We start from the raw sequence: 25559 nt of genomic DNA, 5'->3' as shown, positions 1-25559 counted from the left end.
GGGGGGTTTTTTTTGCACACATATAATATTTATTCTATTTATTTGTTTTTTTTCTGTTGGTTGAGCTACATGGACTTGTGTATTTTTGAATGGGCCAGTCAGGTGACAAAATGGGTCCCGTCTTTTTGTGCTTGCACCACTCTTTGATAAAGTGATTTGTAAAGGCAGATTAAAAAAAAATCCTACTTACCTGCTCTGTGCAGTGGTTTCACACAGGGCAGCCCCGACCCCCCTCTTCTTGGGTCCCCTGCCAGAGCTGTGGGCTGGGCCTGCATGCTCTGATTCCTCTGTCTGCTGTGCACACCCCCCCCCCCCCCCCACTTTGCTAAGTGGAAAACAGGAGAGTGGAAGAGAGTTGTTAATTCTGCAGGCTCTGCTTGTGTAGTGTAATCACTACACAGGCAGAGAGAGGGATGTAAGCTATCTGCTGACTTCTCTTATGACAGGGCACACCTCGTTGGAATGTGTGGCAGTTTTCTATATGGAAAACTGTTGCATTCCCTCTGTTAATTAGGCGCAGAGCTGCATTAATTTCTATTGCAGTTTGAAAGAGAAATTGGCGTGGGTGGCACAGAGAGACCTTAAATAGGTCCATCTACTTCGTTAATGTGGTGTATGCCACTCCAGACAGTTTCCTGCACCATTATAATATATCATTTCCTAGATAGTGTTTACCTGTTCAGATTTGTTGAAAAAGTCAACAATTGCCATGCGTGTATTTAGTTTTACACAACTGTATATTATCCAAAACAATCCAATGCATCCTCATATCTTTCTCCTCTACATTGGATCAGCATGACAACCAGGCAGCAGGCATTCTAAGGAGAGATCAGCAATGACAGCCTCTGTGTTCAGTACAGGTTCTTTTCTAATAAATACTTGGTGCTTCGCAGGCCTTGTGATGTGCTAAGTGCAATGTTGCCTGCAGCATCAGGGCTGTGCTTGTCTATGCAGACCGGTTCATTTACATAGAAACTCCCTGCTAGTCCGAACGTGGCAGATGAAACACACATTACGTGGCCATGCAGCTGCTTCCAGAGGATATGTGTGTCATTTTTGTGGGTTGTTTTGGTTGTGGCTGTTTAGCAATGTATCTAGGGATGAGCTTTTTGATGACAGCAAATGTCAACAAATTGTACATTCTTAGAATTGGGGATTTTGTGCAGGAAACAGGATATGTTAAGGGTTGTTTAAATGGACATTCTTTCTCCAGGAACATTTTTGCTCACATGAGGCTGCTACGCCTGCTAAGCTTCGGTGACCCAGAAATAAAGATAATAAACATCAAACAGGCTCTATCTTTGTGGCTGAATGAATTCCAATCAGTTGATTATTGCACTTAGATTATCATCACTAGACCACTAACATTATTTCCATGATGTTTAGCAGGGCTTAGGTTAAAGCAGGTATGTCCGAAGTCCGGCCCGCGGGCCAATTGCGGCCTGTGTTCCGGTTTTCTAAGTGCAATATGTGGTACATTTATTGAGGAACATAATGAGAAACACATAAAAGAAAATGAAAGGCTTAGGCATACGTAGTGAAAGCGAAGGACATGGCGGCATCCTTCATGTATACGCCGTAGTAAGCACTGGAGGAGACTCGGGATGTTCACAGGGAGCTGGCTGGCATGTGTGAGATCCAAAGATGGCGTCTCTGTCCACCCTGGAGCGCAACATCAGCGTGATGACGTAGGGATGTCCAGCATGCAATGCGACGCGTTTCGGAGCATGCGCAAGGCCGATGAAAGGCAAAGGTGCGCTCCCTTCTCAAGCATTGAAGGAAATCAGTGAGAGTAATGTCGCTTTTTTTTTTTAGGGGGAGAAACAAGTACAGATTTCAAATATGTCATGACAAGTATCAGTCCTTTATCCATTTGTTTTGCCGCAAAATGGTTGACCCTCATGCATGGTCACTTCATCAAATCTGGCCCTCTTTGAAAAAAGTTTGGACACCCCTGGGTTAAAGTTATTGTATGCCCTCACATATACCCAGTGAAGTGACTGGCTCCAGGTGATACACAGAGATGAAGCAAATCCTCCTACATAAGTTTTACCTGTTTATACATAGCCATCATCCATACATCCCTACATCCATTCAAAGTGCAGAGCTTACACAGGATCTCTCAGCTCTGAAAAGCAGTGGGTGGGGAGTTGAAGGTAACCTCAGTGAGGAGAGCTCTGAGAGCTGATTGGAGGGAAGGGACACCCCCCCCCCCCCACCCCCCACCCCTTCACACAGCACACAGGAACAGAGCTGAGGCTGTCAATCACAGGCTTTGCCCCCCTCCATCACCTTTTTTCTTTTGGTGTCAGGAAAACTCATCAGAAGTAACTCATGCTGATAGCAGAAGACAGAAATGACATTTAGTGCTCTTGACTGAGACAAGTACACATTATAGAGGGATTTGTTTTGTTCATGTTTCATGAAGAAACAGAGGATGCTTTTCTTATCTTCTTCTGAAAACGATAGTTACCAGTCTGTCTCTAGCTTCTCTACTTTTTGAGGAACTGCCAGGAACAAGTATGCTGCATGTAAAATCAGAGCTCCTGATCTGCATGAATGCTCCAACTTAGTATCTGAAAAATATTAGGGATTCCGAATTAGCAGGGCAGCCAGGTAGCTAGCAGCCTCAGAAGGGAAATTTAGCAATGGCATCCCCATATTTTCACAAGACAGGTTACTTAAAGTGATTGTAAAGGCTCATTCTATGTATGAAGGTAAAAAACCTTCTGTGTGCAGCAGTGCCCCCCCAGCCCCCTCAATACTTACCTGAGCCTCATCAAGATCCAGTAATGTGAATGAAAGCCTCAGCTGTCTCGGGTCTCTGCCTCCTCATTGGCTGAGACAGCCAATGCTGCTGTCAATCACAGCCAGTCAGCCAATGAGGAGAGGGGCGGAGCTAAGCTGTGGCTCCGTGTGTGAATGGACACACAGAGCAGCGGGTGCCCCCATACCAAGCTGCCTGAGATGAGGAGGATCCAGGATGCACTGTGCAAAACCACTACACAGAGCAGGTAAGTTTAACATGTTTGTTATTTTACAAAAAAAAAAATTTAACCTTTACTATCACTTTAAAAAATGTACACAAATCCAATATACATTTTAAAAAAAGTTGGTGCTGGGCAACAAAAAACTGGAAAAGTGCAACCCCAATTCCAAAAAAGTTGGCGCAGGGCGGTGTTTATCACGGTGTAGTATCTCCTTTTTTTAAACGACTCTGTAAATATCTGGGAACTGAGCAGACCAGTTGCTGGAATTTTAGGAGAGGAATGTCCCATTCTTGCCTGAGCATATGCTGCTCTAAAACCTGGATATATCTTTCAGCAGTGATAGTGCCTTTCCAGATGTGCAAGCTGCCCATTCCAGATGTACTAATGCACCCCCATACCATCGGAGGTGAAAGCTTTAGAACAAAGTTCTGATAACAAGCCGGAAGGTCCCTCTCCTCTAGTATGGAGGACAAGGCACCTATGGTTGCCAAAAAGAATGTAAAATTTTGATTTGTCTGACCACAGACCAGTTTACCACTTTGCAACAAACCATTTTAAATGAACTTTGACCCAGAAAAGATGGCAGCATTTCTGGATGATGTTCAGATATGGCATCTTCTTTGCATGATAGAGCTTTAACTTGCATATTTGGATGGCACAACGAGCTGTGTTCACAGTAGCGATGCACCGATACCGGTATCAGTATTGGTGCCGATACCGAGTACTTTACACAAATTCATAAAAATACTACTAGATACCTTAACCGATACTTTGCGGTGTGATTTGCATTAATGGATGTAAATTGCACAGCAAAGATTAGCATGCAATTTGAACAGGAATGTGATTCCTATCCAAATCACATGTGGTTTCCCAATTTCTGTGTGAACCCAGGCTTGTCATAGCACGAGTTCACACAGGAGCGGTGCGGGAAACCTCCCTTCAGGCATCCCATGCTGAGTGTCAGTGGTAGGAGAGGAGAGAAAGCTTTCTTTCCACTACTTTAGGCGATCACAGTTTGGGCTAGACGGCATCTGATTGGTCAGCAGCTGTCCATTAATGCAAACAAAGTATCGGCACTCGTTATTGACAAGTACTTGACCAAAAGTATCGGTACTCGTACTCGTCAATAAAAAAACAGTATCGGTGCATCCCTAGCTCACAGACAGTGATTTTTGGAAGTATACATGAGCCCTGCAGTGAAGTCCATCAGGGAATTATGACTGTTGTGAATATTGCGTATCGACCTTGTCCCTTGCGCACAGAGATTTTTCCAGATTCTCAGAATATTTTGATGATGTCATGTACTATGGATGATGATATATTAAATATGTGGTTTTAAGTTGAGGAACATTATTCTCAAATTGTATTCACAGCTTTTCACAGATTTGTGAACCTCTGTCCAGCTTTTCTTCTAAGATGCACTGACTCTCTGAGATGCTCTTTTTATACCCTGTCATGTTAGTGACCGGTTGCCAATTAACCTAATTAGTTGCAAAATGTTCTTCCAGGTCTTTCTTGTTGGTATCACTTTGCCAGCTTTTTGTTATCTTGTCCCATGGTTCTCAGTTTAACCATTTTCTGCCCGCAATGTACTGCAGACGGGCGGTAGCTGCAGGCAAAGCAACATACTCATACGTCGCTTTGCTCTTCCGGGTATAGACCGCGCATGCTCGCGCCCCCCCTCCCGCTGACCCCCGATGTCATTTGTTGTAGGAGGTGTATGTCAGCAGGTCTTGGCCAGTGATTTTGGCCTACAGCGAATGGAGATGCAGAGCTGTGCCTGTATTTGTAAATACAGGCACATAATCTAGCTGGTTCTTCTCTCCCTGGAACCATTTTGTTCCAGAGAGAGAAGAAAGACATCACACATGAGTAAAAGCAGCACACTGCACCCACACATGTTCAATAGAGACATTTTAACCCCTTGATTGCCACATTTAACCCTTTGATTGCTCCCTGCAGCTGCAGGCATCATCCTGGTATGGTTTTTTTCAGCCAGGGTTTGGCTTTCATGTAAAAGCAATCCTAGTGGCTAATTAGCTGCAGGATTGCTTTTACAAGCAGCGGGAGAAGATGCTCCCCCTGTCCCACTGCCTTGCACGGCCTTCTCGGGCAGTCCTGTGCCATCCGGGGAACCTGAGAATGCAGCTGGTGTTTCTGCCAGCTGACCACAGAGCTGATTGGAGACCAGAATGGTGCCATTCATCTCCATAGTCTGAGAAACTGGAAGCTATGAGCATTGCATCACTTCAGTTTTTCAGAATATAAACAGCTCCATTTGTAAATTGGGAAAGCATCTGATCACACCGATCTTTGTGAAATTAGATCATGTAAGGGCAGAGGAGATATCTAGAGTCTGATAGAACCCCAGATTTCTCAAAAAAGAATATATGAAAATGCCCATTGAAGTTATAGGGGATATTTACATTCCCTGTGAGAGCATTAAAAGTGATAAAAAAAAATGAAATGTACAGTGTAAAAATAATAAAAAAAATCAAATGAACTTAAAAAAAAGCACCCTCACCTGGCACCTGCGTGTTTGAGATTTGACCCTGTGCCATTATGTAAACAGCGATTGCACCATACATGTGAGGTATCGCCGTGAACATCAGATCAAGAGCAGTAATTCTAGTACTAGACCTCCTCTGTAAACCTAAAATGTTACCTTGTAAAGGCTTTTAAAGCATTGCCTATGGATATTAAAAATGTATGCAGTTTGTCACCATTGCACGGGGCATGCGCAGTCTTAAAGCATGTCATGTTTGGTATCTATTTACTCGGCAAACCATCATCTTTTATATTTTACCAAATAATTGGCCAATATATTGTATTTTTGTGCACTAAAAGTAAAAAAAGTGTATTTTTTAAAAAACATTTGCGCTTGAAAAATTGCAGTCCCGTGCCATTGGGGAAACCTGAGAATGCAGGCGGTGTTTCTGCCAGCTGACCATAGAGCTGATTGGAGACAGTGCAAATCATCTTTATAGTCTAAGAAATCGTACGCTATGAGCATTTCATCACTTCAGTTTTGCAGGATATAAATAGCGTCATTTGTAAATTGGGAAAGCATCTGATCACACCGATCTTTGTGAGATTACATAATGTAAGGGCAGAGGATATATATTTTGACCCTGATAGAACCCAGATTTCTCAAAAAAGAATATATGACAATGCCCATTGAAGTTATAGGGGATATTTGCATCCCCTGTGATAGCATTATAAGTGATTAAAAAAAAATGAAAGGGACAGTGTAAAAATTATTTTAAAAAATCAAATGAACTTAACAAAAAAAAGAAAAGCACCCTCGCCTGGCACCTGCATGTGCGAGCTTTGACCCTGTGCGAGTATGTAAACAGCGGTTGCACCATGCATGTGAGGTATCGCCGTGAACGTCAGATTAAGGGAAGTAATTCTAACACTAGACCTCCTCTGTAAATCTAAAATGGTAGCTTTTAAAGACTTTTAACCTGTTGCCTATGGATATTAAAAATGTATGCAGTTTGTCGCCATTGCACGGGGCATGCACAGTTTTAAATCATGTCATGTTTGGTATCTATTTACTCAGCATACCATCATCTTTTATATTTTACTAAATAATTGGCCAATATATTGTGTTTTTGTGCTTTAAAAGTAAAAAAAGTATATTTTTTAAAAAAAAAAATTGAGTTTGAAAAATCGCTGCGCAAGTACTATGTGGCATAAAAAATTGCAGCAGCCACCATTTTATTCACTAGGGTGCCTGCTTTAAAAATATATAATTTTTGGAGGTTCAAAATAATTTCCTAGCAAAAAATACAGATTTTTTTCATGTGAACAAAAAGTGTCAGAAAAGGCTTGGTCTTCAGTTGGTTAGAAGAGTGAGTGATGCGTGGCATAAACTTCTAATGCTGGGCATAAAATGCCCCCACCCCCCAAAATGACCTGTTTTTGGAAAGTAAACACCCCTAACTATTTGCTGAGAGGCCTGTTGAGTCAATAGAAGAATTTATTTTTTTACCACAAGTTTTTGGAAAATTACAAAAAAAAAAAACATATATTTTACACAAAATTTTCACTTAAATGATTTATTGCTCACACAAGCCATGGGTATATGTGGAATTACTCCCCAAAATACATTCTGCTACTTCTCCTGAGTATGGGGATACTACATGTGAGAGACTTTTTGGCAGTCTAGCCAAGTACAGGACCCCAAAATCCAATAAGCACCTGTAGGCTTTTAAAGTTCTTTATTTCCTCATTACACTTCCTGACTTCCTGTCACAGTTTCGGAGGCCCTGAAATGCCAGGATAGCACCAAACCCCCCAAATGACCCCTTTTTAGAAAGTGGACACCAAGGAATTTGATAAGAAGCACGGAGAGTATTTTGCAGATCTCGTTTGTTGCCACAAGTTTTTGGAAAATGAAGAAACACAAACATTTTTTCTTTTCTTTTTTTATATTTCAAAACCTTGTGAGAAAAAATGAGATCTGCAAAATACTCACCATGCCTCTTTTTAAATTCTTTGGGGGTGTCTACTTTCCAAACAGGGGTCATTGGGGGGGGGGGGGGGGGGTTGGTGCTATCCTGGCATTTCAGGGCCTCCGAAACTGTGATAGGTAGTGAGGAAGTGAAATGAGGAAGTTATGCACCTTCAGGCTTTCAAAGTGGTCATTGGATTTCAGGCTTCTGTATGTGGCTAGGCTCCCAAAAAGTCTCACACATGTGGTATCCCCATACTCGGTAGAAGTAGCAGAATGTATTTTGGGGTGTAATTCCACATATATCCATGGCTTATGTGATCAATATATAATTTAAGTGACAACTCAAAAAAAAAGGGTTGTTATTTTCCAAAGACTTGTGCAAAAAAAAATAAATCTTCCATGGACTTAATATGCCTCTCAACAAATAGCTTAGGGTGTCTACTTTCCGAAAAGGGGTCATTTGGGGGTGTTTGTACTGTCCTGGTATTTTAGCACCTCAAGAAATTTGATAGGCAGTCAGAAAGTAAAAGCTGTGTAAATTCCATTATCTATACCATAGTTTGTAGACGCTATAACTTTCACACAAAGCAATCAATATACACTTATTGGAATTTTTTGTACCAAAACCATGTAGCAGAATACATTTTGACCTAACTTTATGCCAAAATTTGAGTTTTTTGGATATTTTTTATGACAGATTACATTTTGGCCTAAACTTATGACTAACTTTGAGTTTACTATATTTTTTTTATAGCCGAAAGTAAAAAATATAGTTTAAAAAAAATTTGGTCTTTTTTTGTTTATAGCATGAAAAATAAAAATCTCACAGGTGATCAAATACCACCAAAAGAAAGCTCTATTTGTGTGAAAAAAAGGACATAAATTTTGTTTGGATACAGCATTGCATGACCATGCAATTACCAGTTGAAATAGTACAGCGCTGTATAGCAAAAAGAGGCCTTGTCATTAGGGAGGGTAAATCCTCAGGAGGGCAAGTGGTTAAACATTTGATGTGTTTTCTATTTTCTATTGTGAATAAAATATTGGTTTTTGAGATTTGCAGATCATTGCATTCTGTTTTTATGTAGATTTAACACAGTTTCCCAACTTTTGTGGAACTAGAGTTGTAGTTTGTTGGAGCCAGCTTGGCCCAAACAAACCATTTAAAACCGTAGTATTCCTGGAGATGGGCTTATCTGGCTATAATGTGTACTTGCCTCAATCCAAAACACCAAGTGCAGTCTCACTGCTATCTGCATAAGTCACTTCTGAAAATGTATCCTGACACCAAGCATTCATTGAAGAACCAACCCTCCTCCTACACATAGCAGGGTATTGACAGCCTCATTTGTGCATGTTCCCCTATGAGACTGTGTAGGGGGGGGGGTGTCTGTTCCCTCCACTCAGGTCTCAGATTACACTCAGCTCTCCTCTCTGTGCTATGCAGTTTGTGACATGAGATCCCCACCACATGGAAATGTGGTGCAAACTGTGCATTTTGAAAAGCTGTAGAGGAGAGAGGGCTATGGATAAACGGGTACAATTTATATAAAAATATTTGTTTAATCTATGTGTTTAATCTGTGTGTATCGCCTGAGGCTAGTCACTTCAGTGGGTGAATATACAGTTGTGCTCAAAAGTTTACATACCCTGGCAGAAATCATGAAATTTGGGCATTGATATTGAAAATATGACTGATCGTAACTGTCTTTTATTTAAGGATCATAGTCAGCCCTTCGTTGGCGATCTGTGTTCTCCCTCCAGATTCTCCAGCCCAGAGCTGGAGAATCAGAGGAACCGCAAACTAAGCAGCGATAATTTACCTCTGCTTAGTAAACTAATCTTTTACTGTAATCTCGCGAGATTATAGTAAAACCAGTCATTTTCCAGCATTTGTAGATCGTTCTCCCTTTGTTTGGAGAACTGATCTACACCACTTCATAAAAGGCATTCGCAGGAGAACTGTGTTCTCTGAGAATTCCGGAGAACTGAGCAGCGATCATTTACCGCCGGTTCATAAACAGACACCTAAGTGGTTAGCACTTCTGCCTGGCAGTACTAGGGTCGCCGGTTCAAATCCCAACCACAGCACCATGTTTGCATGTTCTCCCTGTGCCTGCGTGGGTTTCCTCCGGGTACTCTGGTTTCCTCCCACACTCCAAAGACATGCTGGTAGGTTAATTGGCTCCTGTCTAAATTGTCCCTAGTATGTGTATGTATGAATGTGAGTTAGGGACCTTAGATTGTACACCCCTTGAGGGTTAGGGACTGATGTGAATGTACAATATATATATGTAAAGCGCTGCGTAAATTGATGGCGCTATATAAGTACCTGAAATAAATAAATAAATAGTAATATAAATCAGTTTATTATCACAGTTGTTAGGCTTTTTAGATCAAAATGATAACAGAAATCACCCAAATTGGCCTTGATACAAAGTTTACATACCCTGGATTGTTTGGGTTTATTACAGGGTGACACACACAGGTGTAAATTTAAATTAAAAGGTTAAGTTCCCACATCTGTGGCCTTTTAAATTGCAATTAGTGTCTGTGTATAAATAGTCAATGGGTTTGTTAGTTCTCACATAGATGTACTGAGTAGGCTAGATACTGAGCCATGGGGAGCAGAAAACAACTAACAAAAAACTTGCGTAACAAGGTAATGGAACTTTACAGAGATGGAAAAGGATATAAAAAATGTTTCCAAGGCCTTAAATTTGGCAGGCAGTGCTATTCGACCACTTATTAAGAAGTGGAAAATTCAGGGATCTCTTGATACCAAACCAAGGTCAGGTAGACCAAGAAAGATTGCAGCCACAATTGCCAGGATAAATGTTACAAGGTAAAACTCACAGGTATCCTCATGAGAAACACAGGCTGCTCTGGAAAAAGATGGTGTACAGTACTTGTTTCAGGGAGCACAATATGACAATACTTGAATAAAAATGAGCTGCATGGTCAAGTTGCCAAAAAGAAGCCTTCAGTGCACCAATGCCACAAAAAACCTGGTTACAATATGCCCAACAACACCTTGACACGCCTCACAGCTTCTGTTACACTGCAATCTAGAGTCAAGAGACCAAAATAAAGCTTTTTGGTCACAACCTTAAAACAGAGTTCCAGCTGAAAAAAAATAAAAGCAGCTACAAAAACGGTAGTTGCTGACTTTTAAAATACAGCCACGTACCTTCCCTCGGTCCAGCGGTGTCCTCAACACCGCTGGTTTCACTGGCCGTCTTCTCTCCCTGGTGCCAGCATCTTTAGTGTGGGCACCTGGCTGTGACAGCTTGCCGCTTCACAGCCGGGTGCCCACTGCACATGTGCGAGATGCGCTGCACTTTGTGAATGGCCCTGTAGTCTTCTGGGACCTGTCACGTGTCACATGTCCCAGAAAACTACGGGGAGGGAGGGGGGGAGGACAACTTCCGCTTCCGATCGCCTAGGCGATTGCAATGGAAGTGGGAGCAGGTACCTGTCAAATTCGGGTACCTGCTTCCCAAAGGTGCCAATCCCTAAAGGGGAGTGGGGGACAAAGCATTAAAGTGGAACTTCCCCTTTTGGATGGAGCTCCGCTTTAAGCGCTGTGTTTGGAGAGAGTCAACAAGGCCTATAGCCACAAGAATACCATCCCCACTATGAAGCATGGTGGTGGCTCACTGATGTTCAGGGGGTGTGTGAGCTCAAAGGCATGGAAAATCTTGTGAAAACTGATGGAAAGATGAATGCAGCATGTTATTAGAAAATACTGGCAGACTTTTTCCTTCTACATAAAAGGTACACATGGGATACTCTTGGACTTTCCAACATGACAACAACCCTAAGCACAAGGCCAGGTTGACCCTCCAGTGGTTAGAGCAGAAAAAAAGTGAAGGTTCTGGTGTGTCCATCACAGTCTCCTGACCTTAATATTATCAAGCCACTCTGGGGAGATCTCAAACATGCGGTTCATGCAAGACGACCAAAGACTTTGCATGACCTTGAGCCATTTTTGCCAAGACGAATGGTCAGCTGTACCACCTACAAGAATTTGGGGCCTCATAGACAACTATTACAAAAGATTGAATGCTGTCATTGATGCTAAAGGGAGCAATACACAGTTTTAAAAACTGAGGGTGTGCAGACATTTGAACAGGGGTCATTTCATTTGTTTACTTGTTGCCATGTTTTGTTTTATGATTGTGCCATTCTGTTATGACCTACAGTTGAATATGAATCCCAATTCTCCAAGGGTATGCAAACTTGTGAGCACAATTGTATGAGGGTTTACAAACACTTTAAGGCAGCCAAATGAATGGGCTTCCAATGCACCCTAACTTGTTAGAAATAGGACATGCATAATTTTTGAGAGGCCAATGCACTATCATGCATTGCCACACACTGCAACGCAAATGCCTTGCTTCAGCACAGTGGAATGCCATTCAAAAACATTGTCATGCATTGAAAATGAATGGCACCAAAATGCAACATGTAAAAAGGGTTACCACAATTAGAAATTGTCCTAAAGGATTTGTGTATCTTCAATAAGACCCTTGTAGATGCATAAAGACCCTCAACCTTTTTTTTGCATTGGTACATGTCCCCACGGCAGTGTCAAGCATCCCATGCCTATTTTGACAGTGGTTGGTCCTTTACACCTAAATATTGGCAGAATTTAGGATTCACTTCTACAAAGACTTCAGTAGGATTTGCCTATGTTCATGTTCACCAAATTTTAGACTGGATCAGCCAAGCCCTTAGTGAATTGAACCAGGCAGATTTGCCCATCCCAAACTATTAAAAGTTCAGCTTTAAATAAATGTATTGAAAAAAAAGAAATAACAAATTCACCAGCTAGCCAGATGCTTTTTGTATGCAATCACACACAGCAAGTTTTTAAATCAATTTTAAACATCCATATATAAAAATAAGGTGTCTAAATTTGTCTTGGCAAGTTCCCTGGTTCTGCTTACAGTATAATTCAGTAAGACAATACAATAAAAAGGAATGGCAGCAATTGGCAACTTCTGCTTTCAGGTCTTTGGAAGGAAATGGTGCAAATTTAAATAAAAATGGCTACTATTTTTGCAGTGGTAACAAATGTCCATGAACTGCAAATTTCCCTGCTTTTCAGCTTTCCACCACTTGTATACATTAATTGGATAAATGGCAATGTGACTTTTCCTCTCTTATATGTGGTGTCTTTAAAGAATAAGATGGGGTATACTCATATGGAGATATCCAGTTAAGAAATAATGAAAATTGCATTTATTATAATGTATTCATATTTTTGTATATAAGTAGGTTATGGAACGGTGTCATGGAGTTTGGGGGACCCATTGGGGGAGATTTACTAAAACTGATGCTCTCAGAAATATGATTTTTGACAGAGAAATCGTTCCGAATTTGACTCATGTATGGCGGGCCTTATTACTGGGTAACCATGATGTTGGTAATGTGAATCTAACTTATGTATATTACTTTTACAGGTAGAAGTCAAACCATACATAGATGTAGCGCTCGCTAGTGTTCTACTAGGGTAGTGTAAGTAAATTTGCTGTGTAAGACTTATGGTAATTGTGTGAGTCTGTAATTAGGTTGGGTTAATGCAGGTCAGACTGGATGGTTTAACAGGTTGGGACTCTATCACCTTCACCTGGTTCTGGAGGACCATGGAATCTTCCAGAAGCCAGTGGGAGGTAGGGGTGGAGACCTAATCTGCATGTTTATGGGAGGCTAACCAGTCCGAGGTTTGGAAGCCCTGGTAGAGTGGTGAGACCAACCCATAAATATCAGAGAGTCAGGCTGGCAAGGGGAGTTAGGTGGAAGATGCTTAGGTGACTGCCGGTGGCCTGGGAGGGGTCCCCTAGGTCTAGGGGGGCTGGCCTCCAGGCTGGGTTCAGGCTAGCTCAGTAGGGTCCATTCAGCATTATCGCATGGACAGGATCAATGCCTGGAAGCAGTGGGAGCAAGGAGGACAGAGTCAGTACATCAGCACACCTAGGGAATTACAAGCAGAGATACTGCCATGTGAAGCAAGCTTTCAGGAGGACAGCGCTGTGCTGTCCTGGAGATCTTCAGAGCAGCCAGGAGGGCTGGTAGTGTCTGCAGGTTGTGGAGCTGGAGCAGTTCTGCAGGGGAGAGGAGATATCTCTTCATGTAGTCTGCAACAAGCTAAGCTAACTTTCAGAGGGGCTGCGAGTCCCTAGCCTGTAAAGGACTGTTGCTACTGATCCTCAAAGACTGACAGCTTTCAAGGGAAAGAACAGTCCAGAATCAGTTTCTGTAAATAGGAAAGAAGTTGTCCCTGTACATTGATTCCGTCAAGTTGGGCATCCCATGATCCCTGTTACCCTATCCAAGTTATTTCCCATAATAAAATAACAAAAACCAAGCTCATGGACTGTTCACTGACTGGATGCAAGTGTGGAAAATGCGTGTTGCCTGGCTGTGCAGAGCTTAGGGGGACCTTGAAACACAGTGGCCTTTAAGAGGGAAACACTACATAGATATATTAGGCTGGGAGCATCAGATGAAAATGTGTGTCTTGCAGCAATAACTGATTCTGAAAACTTCCGGTTTCTGTGATGCCTTTAAATACATTTAAGAGCATAACATGCACATGTGCACCTGTGTGGAATGTGAATTGATTATGTAATTTCTTCATTGCAAGTTCAGTGATAACTTGATCAAGCCAATATTCCTTTCAAAGACAGGTTTACTAGCAGTGGTTACCATTTCAATTAATACATCCTCTGAATCAACTCTAGACCTGTGTCCTGCACATATTTGGACTGATGTATTTTAGTAAAAATAGGTATGCATGCTGTTATAATTTGATGCTGTTTTGGCCTGCAGGGAAGGGTTCAAATTAAATTCAGATCTGGTATATGGTGCCAAATATTTGGAAATGAGCTTCTGGGCAGCATATGGGTTTACCCAAGGACAAAGCAAACAACTAATTATGTAGATCAGTCTCACATTAAATGGCTTCAAAATAACATGCGTGCAGCATGATCTTAGGGCAGCATGGACAAGAAATGATTCTGGTTGTCTGATTAAGTAGGTCAGCTAATTTACAAATTTGTAGCCCACCCAACTTAAAGAGGAACTTCATCCAAAAGGGGAAGTTCCGCTTTTCCTCCTCCCCCCGCCTCTAAATTTTTGCACATAGTTTTTTTTTTTTGAGGGAGTCGGTACCTGGTTTTGACAGGTACCTGCTCCCACTTCCGTTTGGATCACAGAGGAAGTTTTTGTAGCTGCTGACTTTTAATTTTTGCAGAATAAATCAAAGAACTACTTTAAGAATACAAAATATGAGGCACGTTTATTGTAAGTTTTATTTGCCAAATGTTTTTGTATAGGCTAGGAGTCTTATTTAACCGCTTCCTGACCACCCTATAGCAGATATACTGCTACAGGATGGCACGCACAATCACGTATATATACGCAAAAAGTAGCATTTTTGGTTCTATTGACTGCAATTGACTGCAATGGAAATGCAGCAGAAGAGCATGCAGTGCATTTTTGCTGTGTTCTTGATGCGTTTTGCATTTTAAATCTGCCTAGCAACAAAAAAAAAACCCGCAAAACGCATCAAAAATGCATAAAAAACAAGTGAAAAAACGCAGCGCAAAACGCAATGCAGAAATGGTTCAAACGCAACCTGCATAAGTGTGAACCTAGCCTTAATTGATTATTTTTATTTATTTATTTTTTCCAAAAATCATCCCACGTGCTACAAAGCAGAACTTTGGCATTTCTCACTTAGACAAGAATGACCTCTGGGACTCTCACTACTCCTCCTGGATTATGCACAATGCACAGGGTTTCAGATCCCAACAACTCTGCGTTAGATCTGCACATGCGTGGGATTCCCCACACGTTCAAAGACAGGCAGCACAGAAGTCAGAAAAACTTCCCTGTCCTTGTGCATGCTACATTGTTGAACCAGGGAATATCTGATTGCCTTTAGGTTAGGTTCACACCTACAGTATGCAGGTTGCATTTGAGGCGTTTCTGCATTGCATTTTGCGCTTGTCCCATAGGAAATCATGTTAAATGGATTGTACTGCATCTCTGCAAACCGAAGCAGAAAACACTTGTGAACCTAGGGTAAGAGAACCATGAGAGATTTTTTTTCACCCCACATATTATACATTTTTTGGCCTGTCTCTGTATCAACTTTAAGTATAGGGTTCTGTATATCCACTTGAAGACCAAGCCTTTTCTGACACTTTTTGTTTACATGTAACAATCTTTTTTTTGCTAGAAAATTACATAGAACCCCCAAACATTGATATTTTTTTAACGCTAACACAGAGGCTCTAGAGAATAAAATGTCGGGTGTTGTAAGTTTTTATATCACGTGGTATTTGTGCAGTCGTTTTTCAAATGCAATTTTTTGGGAAAATATACACTTTAAATGTAATGCACAAAAAGACAATATGATACCCAACTGTTTGGTAAAATTTTAAAGATGATGTTACGGCAAGTAAATAGACACCAAACATGTCATGCTTCAGAAATTCTGCACGCCCGCCCGCCCGCCCGCCCAATGTTGACAAATGACGTAAATTTCATTATCCGTAGGTGACCCTTTAAAAGCATTTACAGGTTACCACTTTAGATTTACACAGGAGATCTGGTGCTAGAATTACTGTCCTCAATCTGACATTTGTTGTGGTACCTCCCATGTGAGAGATGATCTCTGTCTGAGGGCGTTCACCTTTGTGTACTCTAATTTTTTTTATATATATTTTTTTACTCTGTTGCTTAATTTTTTTTTATCACTTTTAGTGTTATCACAGGGAATATAAATATCCCCTGTGATAGCAATAGGCAGTAACAGGTACTCTTTATGGAGAGATCTGGGATCTATTAGACCCCAGATCTCTCCTCTGCCCTTAAAAGCATCCGATCACACCAAGATCAGTTTTATCAGATGCTTTACCATTTTAAAAATGGCTCAATTTACATCTGGGTGTAAAACGCATAGTGTTAAATGCTCATTGCTCCCATTTTCCTGTTTCAGAGGCGATCAGAGCTGATTTAGCCTCTATTTGCCTCTATGATCAGACTGTGGAAGTGCCGGGTGATTGCTCAGGTCTTCCGGTGGGAGAGCCCAAGAGAGCCACGGGAGAGGGGGGGAATGGCTCCTCCCGCTGCTTGTAAAAGCAATCCAGTGGCTAATTAGCTGTTGGATTGCTTTTATGAGAAAGCCAACCGTCGGCTCTAAAAAAAATAATACCTGGATGATCCCAGCTGCTGGCATCATCCTGTTATAACCACCAAAAGTCCAGAGGCGTACAGGTACGTCACTGGTCCAGAAGTGGATATGGAGGTTTTCTGTTGATTCAACTAGATGGCCGCCTTTTTTTTTAAATCTGACTAGGTACAGTAACTATGTATGTAACAAGTACATGTGCCAAGGTAACTAATGCTAAGGAAAGGAGTGGACTGGTGCAGTACAGCAATAGATACTGAACAGGTAGCCTGTGCTCCCTGTATGCGATTTTGCAATTATGACTGGAAGACACCATTTTAGTAAAAATTCTGCTTACTAAAATGCTCATCAAATATTACACTTAAATCCATTTCACACATGAGAAACACAGCTAAAGTACGTAACATTTAAAAGTGGTTTTCCTGGGAGTTAGAAAACAACTTCCAGAAAAGACCTTCATAGAATCCCAGCTATTTTCAGCAAATGTTTAATCCCCACCATGTGACAGATAAAGGACAAATACTGTAACTTAGATTTCTGTTATCTACATTATTCTGAGAAGTCTTATGGAATGTTCTTCCCATGAAAGATGATAGTATGTTCCTTAAAATAACATGAAACACAAAAATGTTTGCTATGCTAAAACATTTCTTAATAAGAAACAAATAGAAGTAATGTGTGCCAGGCTTACCTTGTCTCAGACGAGTGGGCTGAGTGACTGCAACCCCATCGATAGAACAAAGGTTCCCACATGGATAAAGAGTGAGTGTGCCACATTTATTCTCAATGTAGCAGTGTGTAGCAGCAATACCAGGGCCCTGTATGGTAATGTCCTTGGATGCATGGCCTAGGGTGGTCCTTCCTGTGATACAATGCAAATAGCGAGAATACAGAAAAGCAAAAATGAGTCTGTGTTTGGTAACTAATTTTTCAGTTACTTCAGTTGTCACTAATCTACACTAAATGGACATAAATTGTATCTAGCCAAATCGTTTTACAAATACTACTTGCTATTAGGTCCACTTAGCCTGCTTTTCTGATCAGTTTAAGACATGATGGACCTACACTGACCTCCTTCTGATCTGTTTGACCTCCTTTAGGCCTCACACACACAAAAAATAAAAGCCGTATTTAGACACATTTTTAATTTTTTAGGCACCCGAATGCAACTCTGTTTTAGTCAATGTGTCCATGCACATTGTAATGTTTAGATTTGTATTTTAAAGCAGCATTTAGCGGCATAAAGTTGTATTCAAAGAGGAGCTTACTGGCTTAGTTCCTTTGCAGAACCAGCACAGGAATCACAGAAATGTTGCCAACATCCCAAAATGGTGCAGAAAAAGATTTTTCCCCCTTTATAGAGACGGTGAGACTTTAAAGGCAACTCAACTCAACATAAAAAGCATTTTTTTACAAAACTTCATAAAAATAATTTCACAAGGACAAAAAGCAATAATAAAAACACACAAAAAGGTGGCAATATATATAGTGTACAGGTGTACTTTCGATGCAAGTTTGAGTCTTCCTAAAAATGGTGGAGATGGACAAATATATCTGTCCATCTCCATTATTCTTAGGAGGATTCAAACTTCGAATGTACACCTGTACACTATACACCATGTATTTTACCGCCTTTTGTGTGTTTTTAATCACTTTGACCTTGTGAAGTATTTTTTTATGAACTTTAGTAATAAAATGCTTTTTGTATATTTTTATGTTGAGTTGAATTTCCTTTAAAGTCCAAGTAGCTCTATAAAGGAGGAAAAAATATTTTATGCACTCACTTGTAAATGCATTTTAGTTGTGTAATCTATACGCTTCCTATATATACACACACTTCTAAATGCCATGCACCTAAATACCATGTAATTATGTAGCAAAATTAATTTTTTATTACGTTGGATTTACAGCTTCTGGCATAAAGATACATTGTACATAGGGGTATTTTACAATGCCCATGAGCATGAGGCATTAAAGTGGTTCAAAAGCCATAAGGCTCCTGTCAATCAAAACCAGTGACGCAGACAGGAGCTAGCCCACATGTGTGCCATCATAGGAAGTGACTTCCTATGGTTGCACATGGACAAGAGGAAGAGCCGACAGCACCAGTGAGGGTCCCGGGAAGAGGCAGATTGGGGATGCTCTGTGCAAAATAATTGCACAGAGCAGGTAAGTACTGTACAACATGTTTGTTATTTTTTTTTTTTTTAATTTAAGTTTTATTGTCACTTTAAGCTGCATCAACCTGCTTCAAGTTGCTTTTGCATTTCCATTGACTTGTATTTGGAGAGATAAACAACTGGATATAAAGAAGACAAAATTCTGTCAGCACAGGCTTTTAGAAAAAACATCTATCATTACTCTGTGACTGGGTTATATTAAAAAAATGGTAATGCCAGGGAGCTGTTGAAATCCACAGCTTAGATGAGAGAAATTGTTTATGGGATAACTATTACCTGGATGCACCTCAAAAATGAGCTTAGTGGAAGAGTGGCAAATAGAAAGCGATCTGTATCATTTCTCTTTTCCTAAGAGTGTGCCTAAAGGTTTGTTCAAAGTTCAGAAAATATACATAATAAAAAAAAGGTCTAACCAAAAAAAGGTTTTTTTTGCAATTTTTAACAAAAATAAGATTTGAAGACACTGAATCAACATGACAAATTGGTGGTTTTATCAATAGATGGGATCCACTAGGACAGCCTGACTTCTACACTGAAACATCTTTCCTAACCGATACCAGGATATATACTGCACACCAACTATGCACCAAAGAGAAAATAATGTAATGTAGCTTTACTTAAAGCTTAGTGAGATAGAAGATGATGATGAGAGATTCCTTCCTTTATAAATACCTTCTTCCAGTGGCAGTAGGGTGATTGCTGTGCTCAGTCTCCCACTCCCAAGACTCACAAGATGTGGTTTCTCTGCATGCACCTTCAGAATTTTTCCTGTTTCTATAAGATCCAGTGGGGTGCTCTGCGTGAAACACAATATAAGATGCCTTACTACATGGTACAAAGTGATAACACAAAGGTGATGACTAGTGGTAGTTCATTCATACCAACTGGACTTAGGTTAGTGATTCTTCTTGACAATGTCTTACCACAATCCAAACAGGTTCTTTAGTTCATCTGATTGCTGTTTTTGCCAGCGTTTAGAAGTCTAATCACCACAATCATCATAATATCCTGCACATGAACCATCACCTGCAAAAACTTGGTTGGATTCATGGTGAAACGTCAAGAATTAGCAAGTCCACTTTTCTTATATGCTTCCTTTATACTGTACAACACATAACTTGCCTAAAAAACTTTACAGAAAAGAATAAGCAGAGTTTTGTGAAACTCATATGATGCATTTTACAGTGGTAAAATTGTTCATTGCATAAAAAATAAATTATTAAATTAATACAGATAGACAAGAAAAAGGACTCAAATGCCTAAACTAGTATAGTTTTTGCATTTTAAATTGCATCAGTCTTACATTTATATTATAGGCTTATCATATCATAAGTCAGTGAAAAGTGCATATTGAACTGAAAATATAATAACATAACCGTAGCCCTGATAATATAATGAGCACAAGGTCTACATACAGCAGCACTCTGGATTCTGTACATGACACATGTACCAGATGAAGAATTGCATTGTGTAGCAGCGTCATTAGACATGAGTAGCAGTAGTTCACAAAAAATATGGGGTCACTCAAAAAATGAAGGCATATTTTATGATTAATTATACTGATAAAATAGAGAAGGGTGTTTGTTACTTCTATTATATTTCTTCCATCTGAAAAATACTTAAAGAATAGATATACAGTAAATAATGGTGTCCCAATACTGCAGACCTTTCTGTTTCTATGTTCTTTATTAGTATTAAAGTAATAAAAGGAAAGACACAAATATTTGACCCTATTTTTATATCATTACCTGAAGCTGGATATACATTGACCAGTTTTTTTCATCCCCTGGCTGATTGAAAAAGCTGAACAAATTGCACCATCCACACATTCAAAATGGATGGAGAAATCATTCCCTCTGTGCTGTTGTATTTTGACAGAGGGGACCCCTCCATTCTAAGAATACACTGATCATAAATTTACAGACAATCCCACTCAGGAGAAGTTGATCTATAGATCGACTCCTTTCAAATGGGACCCTGCTGAACTGCCTGAATTTAAATCCATCTATGGCCAGCTTGAAACTTCCAAGATTTGCACATTTGTGACCAGCCCTACCATCTTAAGAATTTCATATGTTGCATTTAAGTAATTAAAAAATGAAAGTTAATGCACACATTTTGTTTTCAATTCAAGTTCATTAAAATGCCCTTGGGATGTTACTGTTTATATAGCAAAGAATAGTGAGAGTCATATAAAATCCCAACTTCTTTTCATAGCTCCGTTAACAAGACATATGTTCCCCAGATAAATCCAGCTAGCTAAGACTAATAACTAACACATTTTTTGCGAATGCATGAATTAAATCCCAGAATAAAGCTGGCCATACACTGTAGAGTTTCACTCAAGTGGCGGCTCTGTTGCACTGCTCCTATCTGACTAAACTAAAGGACCTGGGCAGAAAATTGTCAGCTGAAAAGCATCTCCAACCAACAGCAGAAGCTGTTTGGATATTTTGACAGCTATTGGGGTACAATAGGCACATGAGGAGGTTTGTCCATCAGTGCTGTATAGTGCAGGCTGACAGAAAAAAAAACTGTCAGCGTATGCAATCGCTAGCCATGTGAACAGTCTTGAATAGCTGCAGCCTTCTTTGGTCAGTCATTGCGATATATGGGCTGAGCAGTCGCAGCTATTCACACACTCACACACACCTTTCATTCCAGATGCAAGATACCACAATTTCTTCCCACTGAAAAGCGCAGTGTATGCTAATCACCAGTGTGAATGAACCCTAAGAAGTGGTCAGGTCCAGGTTTTATTTTGTTGCTGTGATACTTTAGAGCAGCAGAGGAATATAAAACTTCAATCTAATGGTCCCTTATATGGCTCAAATTTTAGCCGATTACTGGTAAATCTAAAATCTGAGCCATCAGGTGACCCTACAAGTACCATCCAGCGCTACAAAAGCTCTACAAAAGTCATTTTAAAATGAGCCAGGTGGAAAATCATTGGCCTATTGCAGTCACTGTTCAGCATCCCCACTGTATTGCTGCCTGAATACAACAGCCAGCAGTGGAGATTCCTTCATCTATACTCTTGACGTGGATGGGGGAATCAATTGATTTTTCTCTTAATTAGCCCATGAACTGAATGAGTGAAAATTGAGCTATGAATGGCCAGCTTTATGCAGTTTATCTGTCTGATACTTGTCTCACTGCCTCCGTTCACCCACTATGTGCTTAGCATCCTTACTTTTCCCATTTACAGGCAAACAAAAACTCCAACTGGGCAACAGAAACTCAAACAAAATAGGAAATAACTGTTTACAGCAGTTTTAACTGACACAGTCATTGTATGCCACAACAAGGGCAATGGTGTAGCCAAAGAAATGGAAGCATTCTCTGGAACACTTGACGTAGAATAGTTGCAGCAAGGCAAACAAGCTGCACCAAGGTAGATCTGTATAGTCCTTTCCTAGGTAACAAATTTTTGTTCAGGCAAGGCCACACATCCCCAGCAGTGGGCAGGCCTCTAGTATGCACAGAATGGCTCAGGAGAACATTCCAGGAATGCCAGCAGACAGGCCAGTGATAAAGTACAAAGTGCTTTAATAAACAATCCCACACTATAAAAAGCAAAACGTTTTGCACCAACTGTAAGGATAGGAGACCTGTGGTTTTCTGATACTTTACTTTAGATACCTTTGGAGATCCCTTTAGGGATCTGTCAAACTCATCTTGGTGGTAGATAATTAGGCAGTAACTAAGAAATGTTTCCCAATCAGAACTGGAGCACCAAACTGAGCAATTACCTCAGGCCCCCTTTTAAAGTGTATGTCAGGGAAAGAAACGTATGCAGTACATTTCTTTAATAAATGCAAATTTTTTCATGTTTTATGCCCTTAAAGACATTGCAATACAGACAAATACCTGTTAACCCTGACAGTGGCAATGCACTCAGCTCCTGATTTCCTGTTGTGGGCTGACAACACAGTGCCTTTTATGCACTAAAATTGTAAGGGATGGTGTCCCTGCCCAGTTGTCTTTTGCTGTACTACAGCAAATACAGACAAACAGTTGTGCTCAGCATGTCCCTGTCAGAGTGCCCCTTGTGCTAAGTGTATCTCTGACTGACTAACCCTTGTGGTCAGTATATCCATGACAGAAAGCTCATTGTGCTCACTGCATCATTGGGAATGTGATTAGTATACTTCACATATTCCTGGACAGGGGTGGATTGGGGTTCATGGGGCCTCTGTGTCCTTGCCCAAACTCAAAAAAGCCTATGAAAAAGGTACCAGGGGCATCTCATGGGGCCCCCTACTGACCCCGGGCCCTCGGGCAGTGCCCGAGTTTCCAAATGGTCAGTCCGCCCCTGTTCCTGGAAGAGGATTCCCTGTGGCCAGTATGCCCTTGTCACAGTGGCCCATGTACCAGGCTAGATACCTAATGTGGCCGACATAACCCTCAAAGTATGCCCCTTGTGGACAGAATATCCCTGACAGTAAGGTTCAGTGTGCACGGCGTGTCTAGAAAATAATTTTTTCCATGTGCTCAGCATGTTTTTGAGAGAAGGCCTCAGTATGCCTAAATTGTCTTGGAAGAGGACTCCATTTGGTCATGATTTCAAATATAGTTGGAATGTTCCTGACAGAGTTTTCTATAAGCTTAATATTTCTGTAGAGTACTCAATGTGCTCACCATTCCCCTGTTAGACTGCTCCATGTGATTACTGTGTCCCTGGCATAGCATTCCAAGTGGTCAGCATGTCCCTCATCATAATACTAGTCATGTAATTGGGCCTCTATAGCTAGCTCAACAATCACTGATCTCCCCAATGAGAAAGCATGCTTCAAATCATCAGAATACAGTCCATCTGAATTCCAGAAAGCAGGACACTGACATACTATTAACTGACCTTAAAGGATATATGATATCTGAGCAGTGGGTATATGGATACTACCAAGTAGAACAGGGAGAGAAATGTGTGACTTACTGTACATATTTAACATACATTCCAAAATGCAAGCAGACCCCAGGTTAGGAACACAATAGGGTCTGTAGGTTTGTTGAATTTGTATGTATGTTGGAACATGTACATTTTTTTTAAGTGTAGCTCCAGCCAAAAAAATAATTTTTACATTTTTCTGGATAGCATAGGGAAGGGTTAACACCCCTGTAATGTTTGTTTTGCAGTCTGTGCTTCTGTTCAGAAGATTTCACCTCACTTTTTGTCCCTGTGACAAATGGATTTTGAAAATTTTGGGTTGTCGTGGAAACAAGGATTGGTTATAAACCTTCAGTGGAGACACTCTTTTCCCATGATAACTCTTACAGGAGTGAATATCCCTTCCTAGGGGTAGATTTCCTCTCACTTCTTATTTCTCCCCCGTTAGTAAGTAGGAGTCGTTCGTAACTCGAATGTTCGTATGTATGTATGTTACACAACTATTGTTTGTTTATGTTGCATACATGTGTGATCCATATGGGGACACTGTAGGACTGTGCAGAGTTGAACAAACACTCTCTAAGGCCTTTACTCTGTAAATAACTCTTCTATAAAAGAAAATTACATTATAAACAGCAGCCCTCATGGCTAAACCTATTCCTCTATAACTTACTAGGTAAAGGAAGTGACATAACTCTAACTTCTTGGAAAAGTTTTCCCAGAAACGTGAATGAAATTAGGGAAAGTTGTTATATACATAATTGCTGTAATTTTCCTTACCTGGTAATCTTAGTGTCAGCATACGAATGGGTCATTCTCTGACCCCCAGAAGTTGTTAGAAGCCTAGCTTTAAGAATTATCCAGTATTCTAAGCAATTATGCTGACATGTAGACATTACAGTGAGTATCTGATAACAATTTTTACTTATCCTGGGTTTCAAACATGTCAGCATAAGAAGGATCCCTGACTAGCAGTAAGCAATAAAAACAAGGCTGGGAGACAAAAATACTAAAAAAATATAAATTTAATGAGAAACAGCAGCTAAAATGATGGAAGACAACCTGGCTGCCACATTGATGATAAAAATCATGACAAAGGTATGAGCTGAAGACCAGATGGCTGCCTTGCAAACTGTCAGTGCTGATAATTCACTATACACTACCCACCAAGCAAGTAAATCTTTTAACTGGTAACAGGTTTGGATGGTTTCAACAATTCAGAAGGAAGCTATGTGCAAGGAGGTTGAATGCCCCTTTTTACTGGGTTAGACTTAGGTAAGACTATATAACTTAGGAACTGCTGTGAGAATGTGTTTCTTTCTTTGAAAAGGAGTCTGACAATGTCTAAATAATGTAGTGACTTGCAGCATTGCAAAGACTAAGAAATGGAAAGAAGAGCCCACTCCATTTACAAGCTGTGAAATTGTCTTGGGCCTTTAAATCCTCAAAGAGACACACAAGCTCAATAGATATTAAAGCTTTTGTGACATTTATCCTAATACAAAAGGCAATAGCAATGCAATCTTGTTAATGGGAAATTGAACTAACTGGTTCAACTAGAGGCACTAGGAGCTGCTTCATTATTAGGGTTAGATCTCACTTAGAAACAGGAGTATATTCTGTCTACCCTTCACGGAGGCTTTGATGTCAATATAACCATACTAAAACTTGGACTTAATATCATTAGAGGACATACTATTGTATATAACTGATTGTAAATGTCCAGAATATAAGACAGGCTGGAGGGCATTGAAATTAAAAGTCTCAGCAAAGAAAAGAACCTCTTTTAAAAGAGGAAATAGGTAGCATAAGTCAAGTTTTCCATGCTTTGAGT

General features: G+C 40.4%; 1 protein-coding gene across 14 annotated transcripts in view; it reads right to left on the bottom strand.

The window, feature by feature from the left end:
* Window positions 1-25559, bottom strand: part of PHLDB1 (pleckstrin homology like domain family B member 1) — a 180905-nt gene that overhangs the window by 103081 nt on the left and 52265 nt on the right. For all 14 annotated transcript variants that reach the window (XM_089678601.1, XM_089678602.1, XM_089678595.1 and 11 more), the window contains exons 3-4: window positions 19510-19633; window positions 17349-17519 (exon numbers count right to left, since the gene is read on the bottom strand). In XM_089678601.1, the coding sequence (XP_089534727.1) occupies window positions 17349-17519; window positions 19510-19633 (295 nt within the window). The remainder of the gene's footprint in view (window positions 1-17348; window positions 17520-19509; window positions 19634-25559) is intronic.

The sequence above is a fragment of the Staurois parvus genome, unplaced genomic scaffold, assembly GCF_062004578.1.
Source record: "Staurois parvus isolate SC_StPar_1 unplaced genomic scaffold, SC_StPar_1.0 ptg000207l, whole genome shotgun sequence".
NCBI classification, from domain to species: domain Eukaryota; kingdom Metazoa; phylum Chordata; class Amphibia; order Anura; family Ranidae; genus Staurois; species Staurois parvus.
This window is presented reverse-complemented; position numbering and strand designations above follow the sequence as displayed.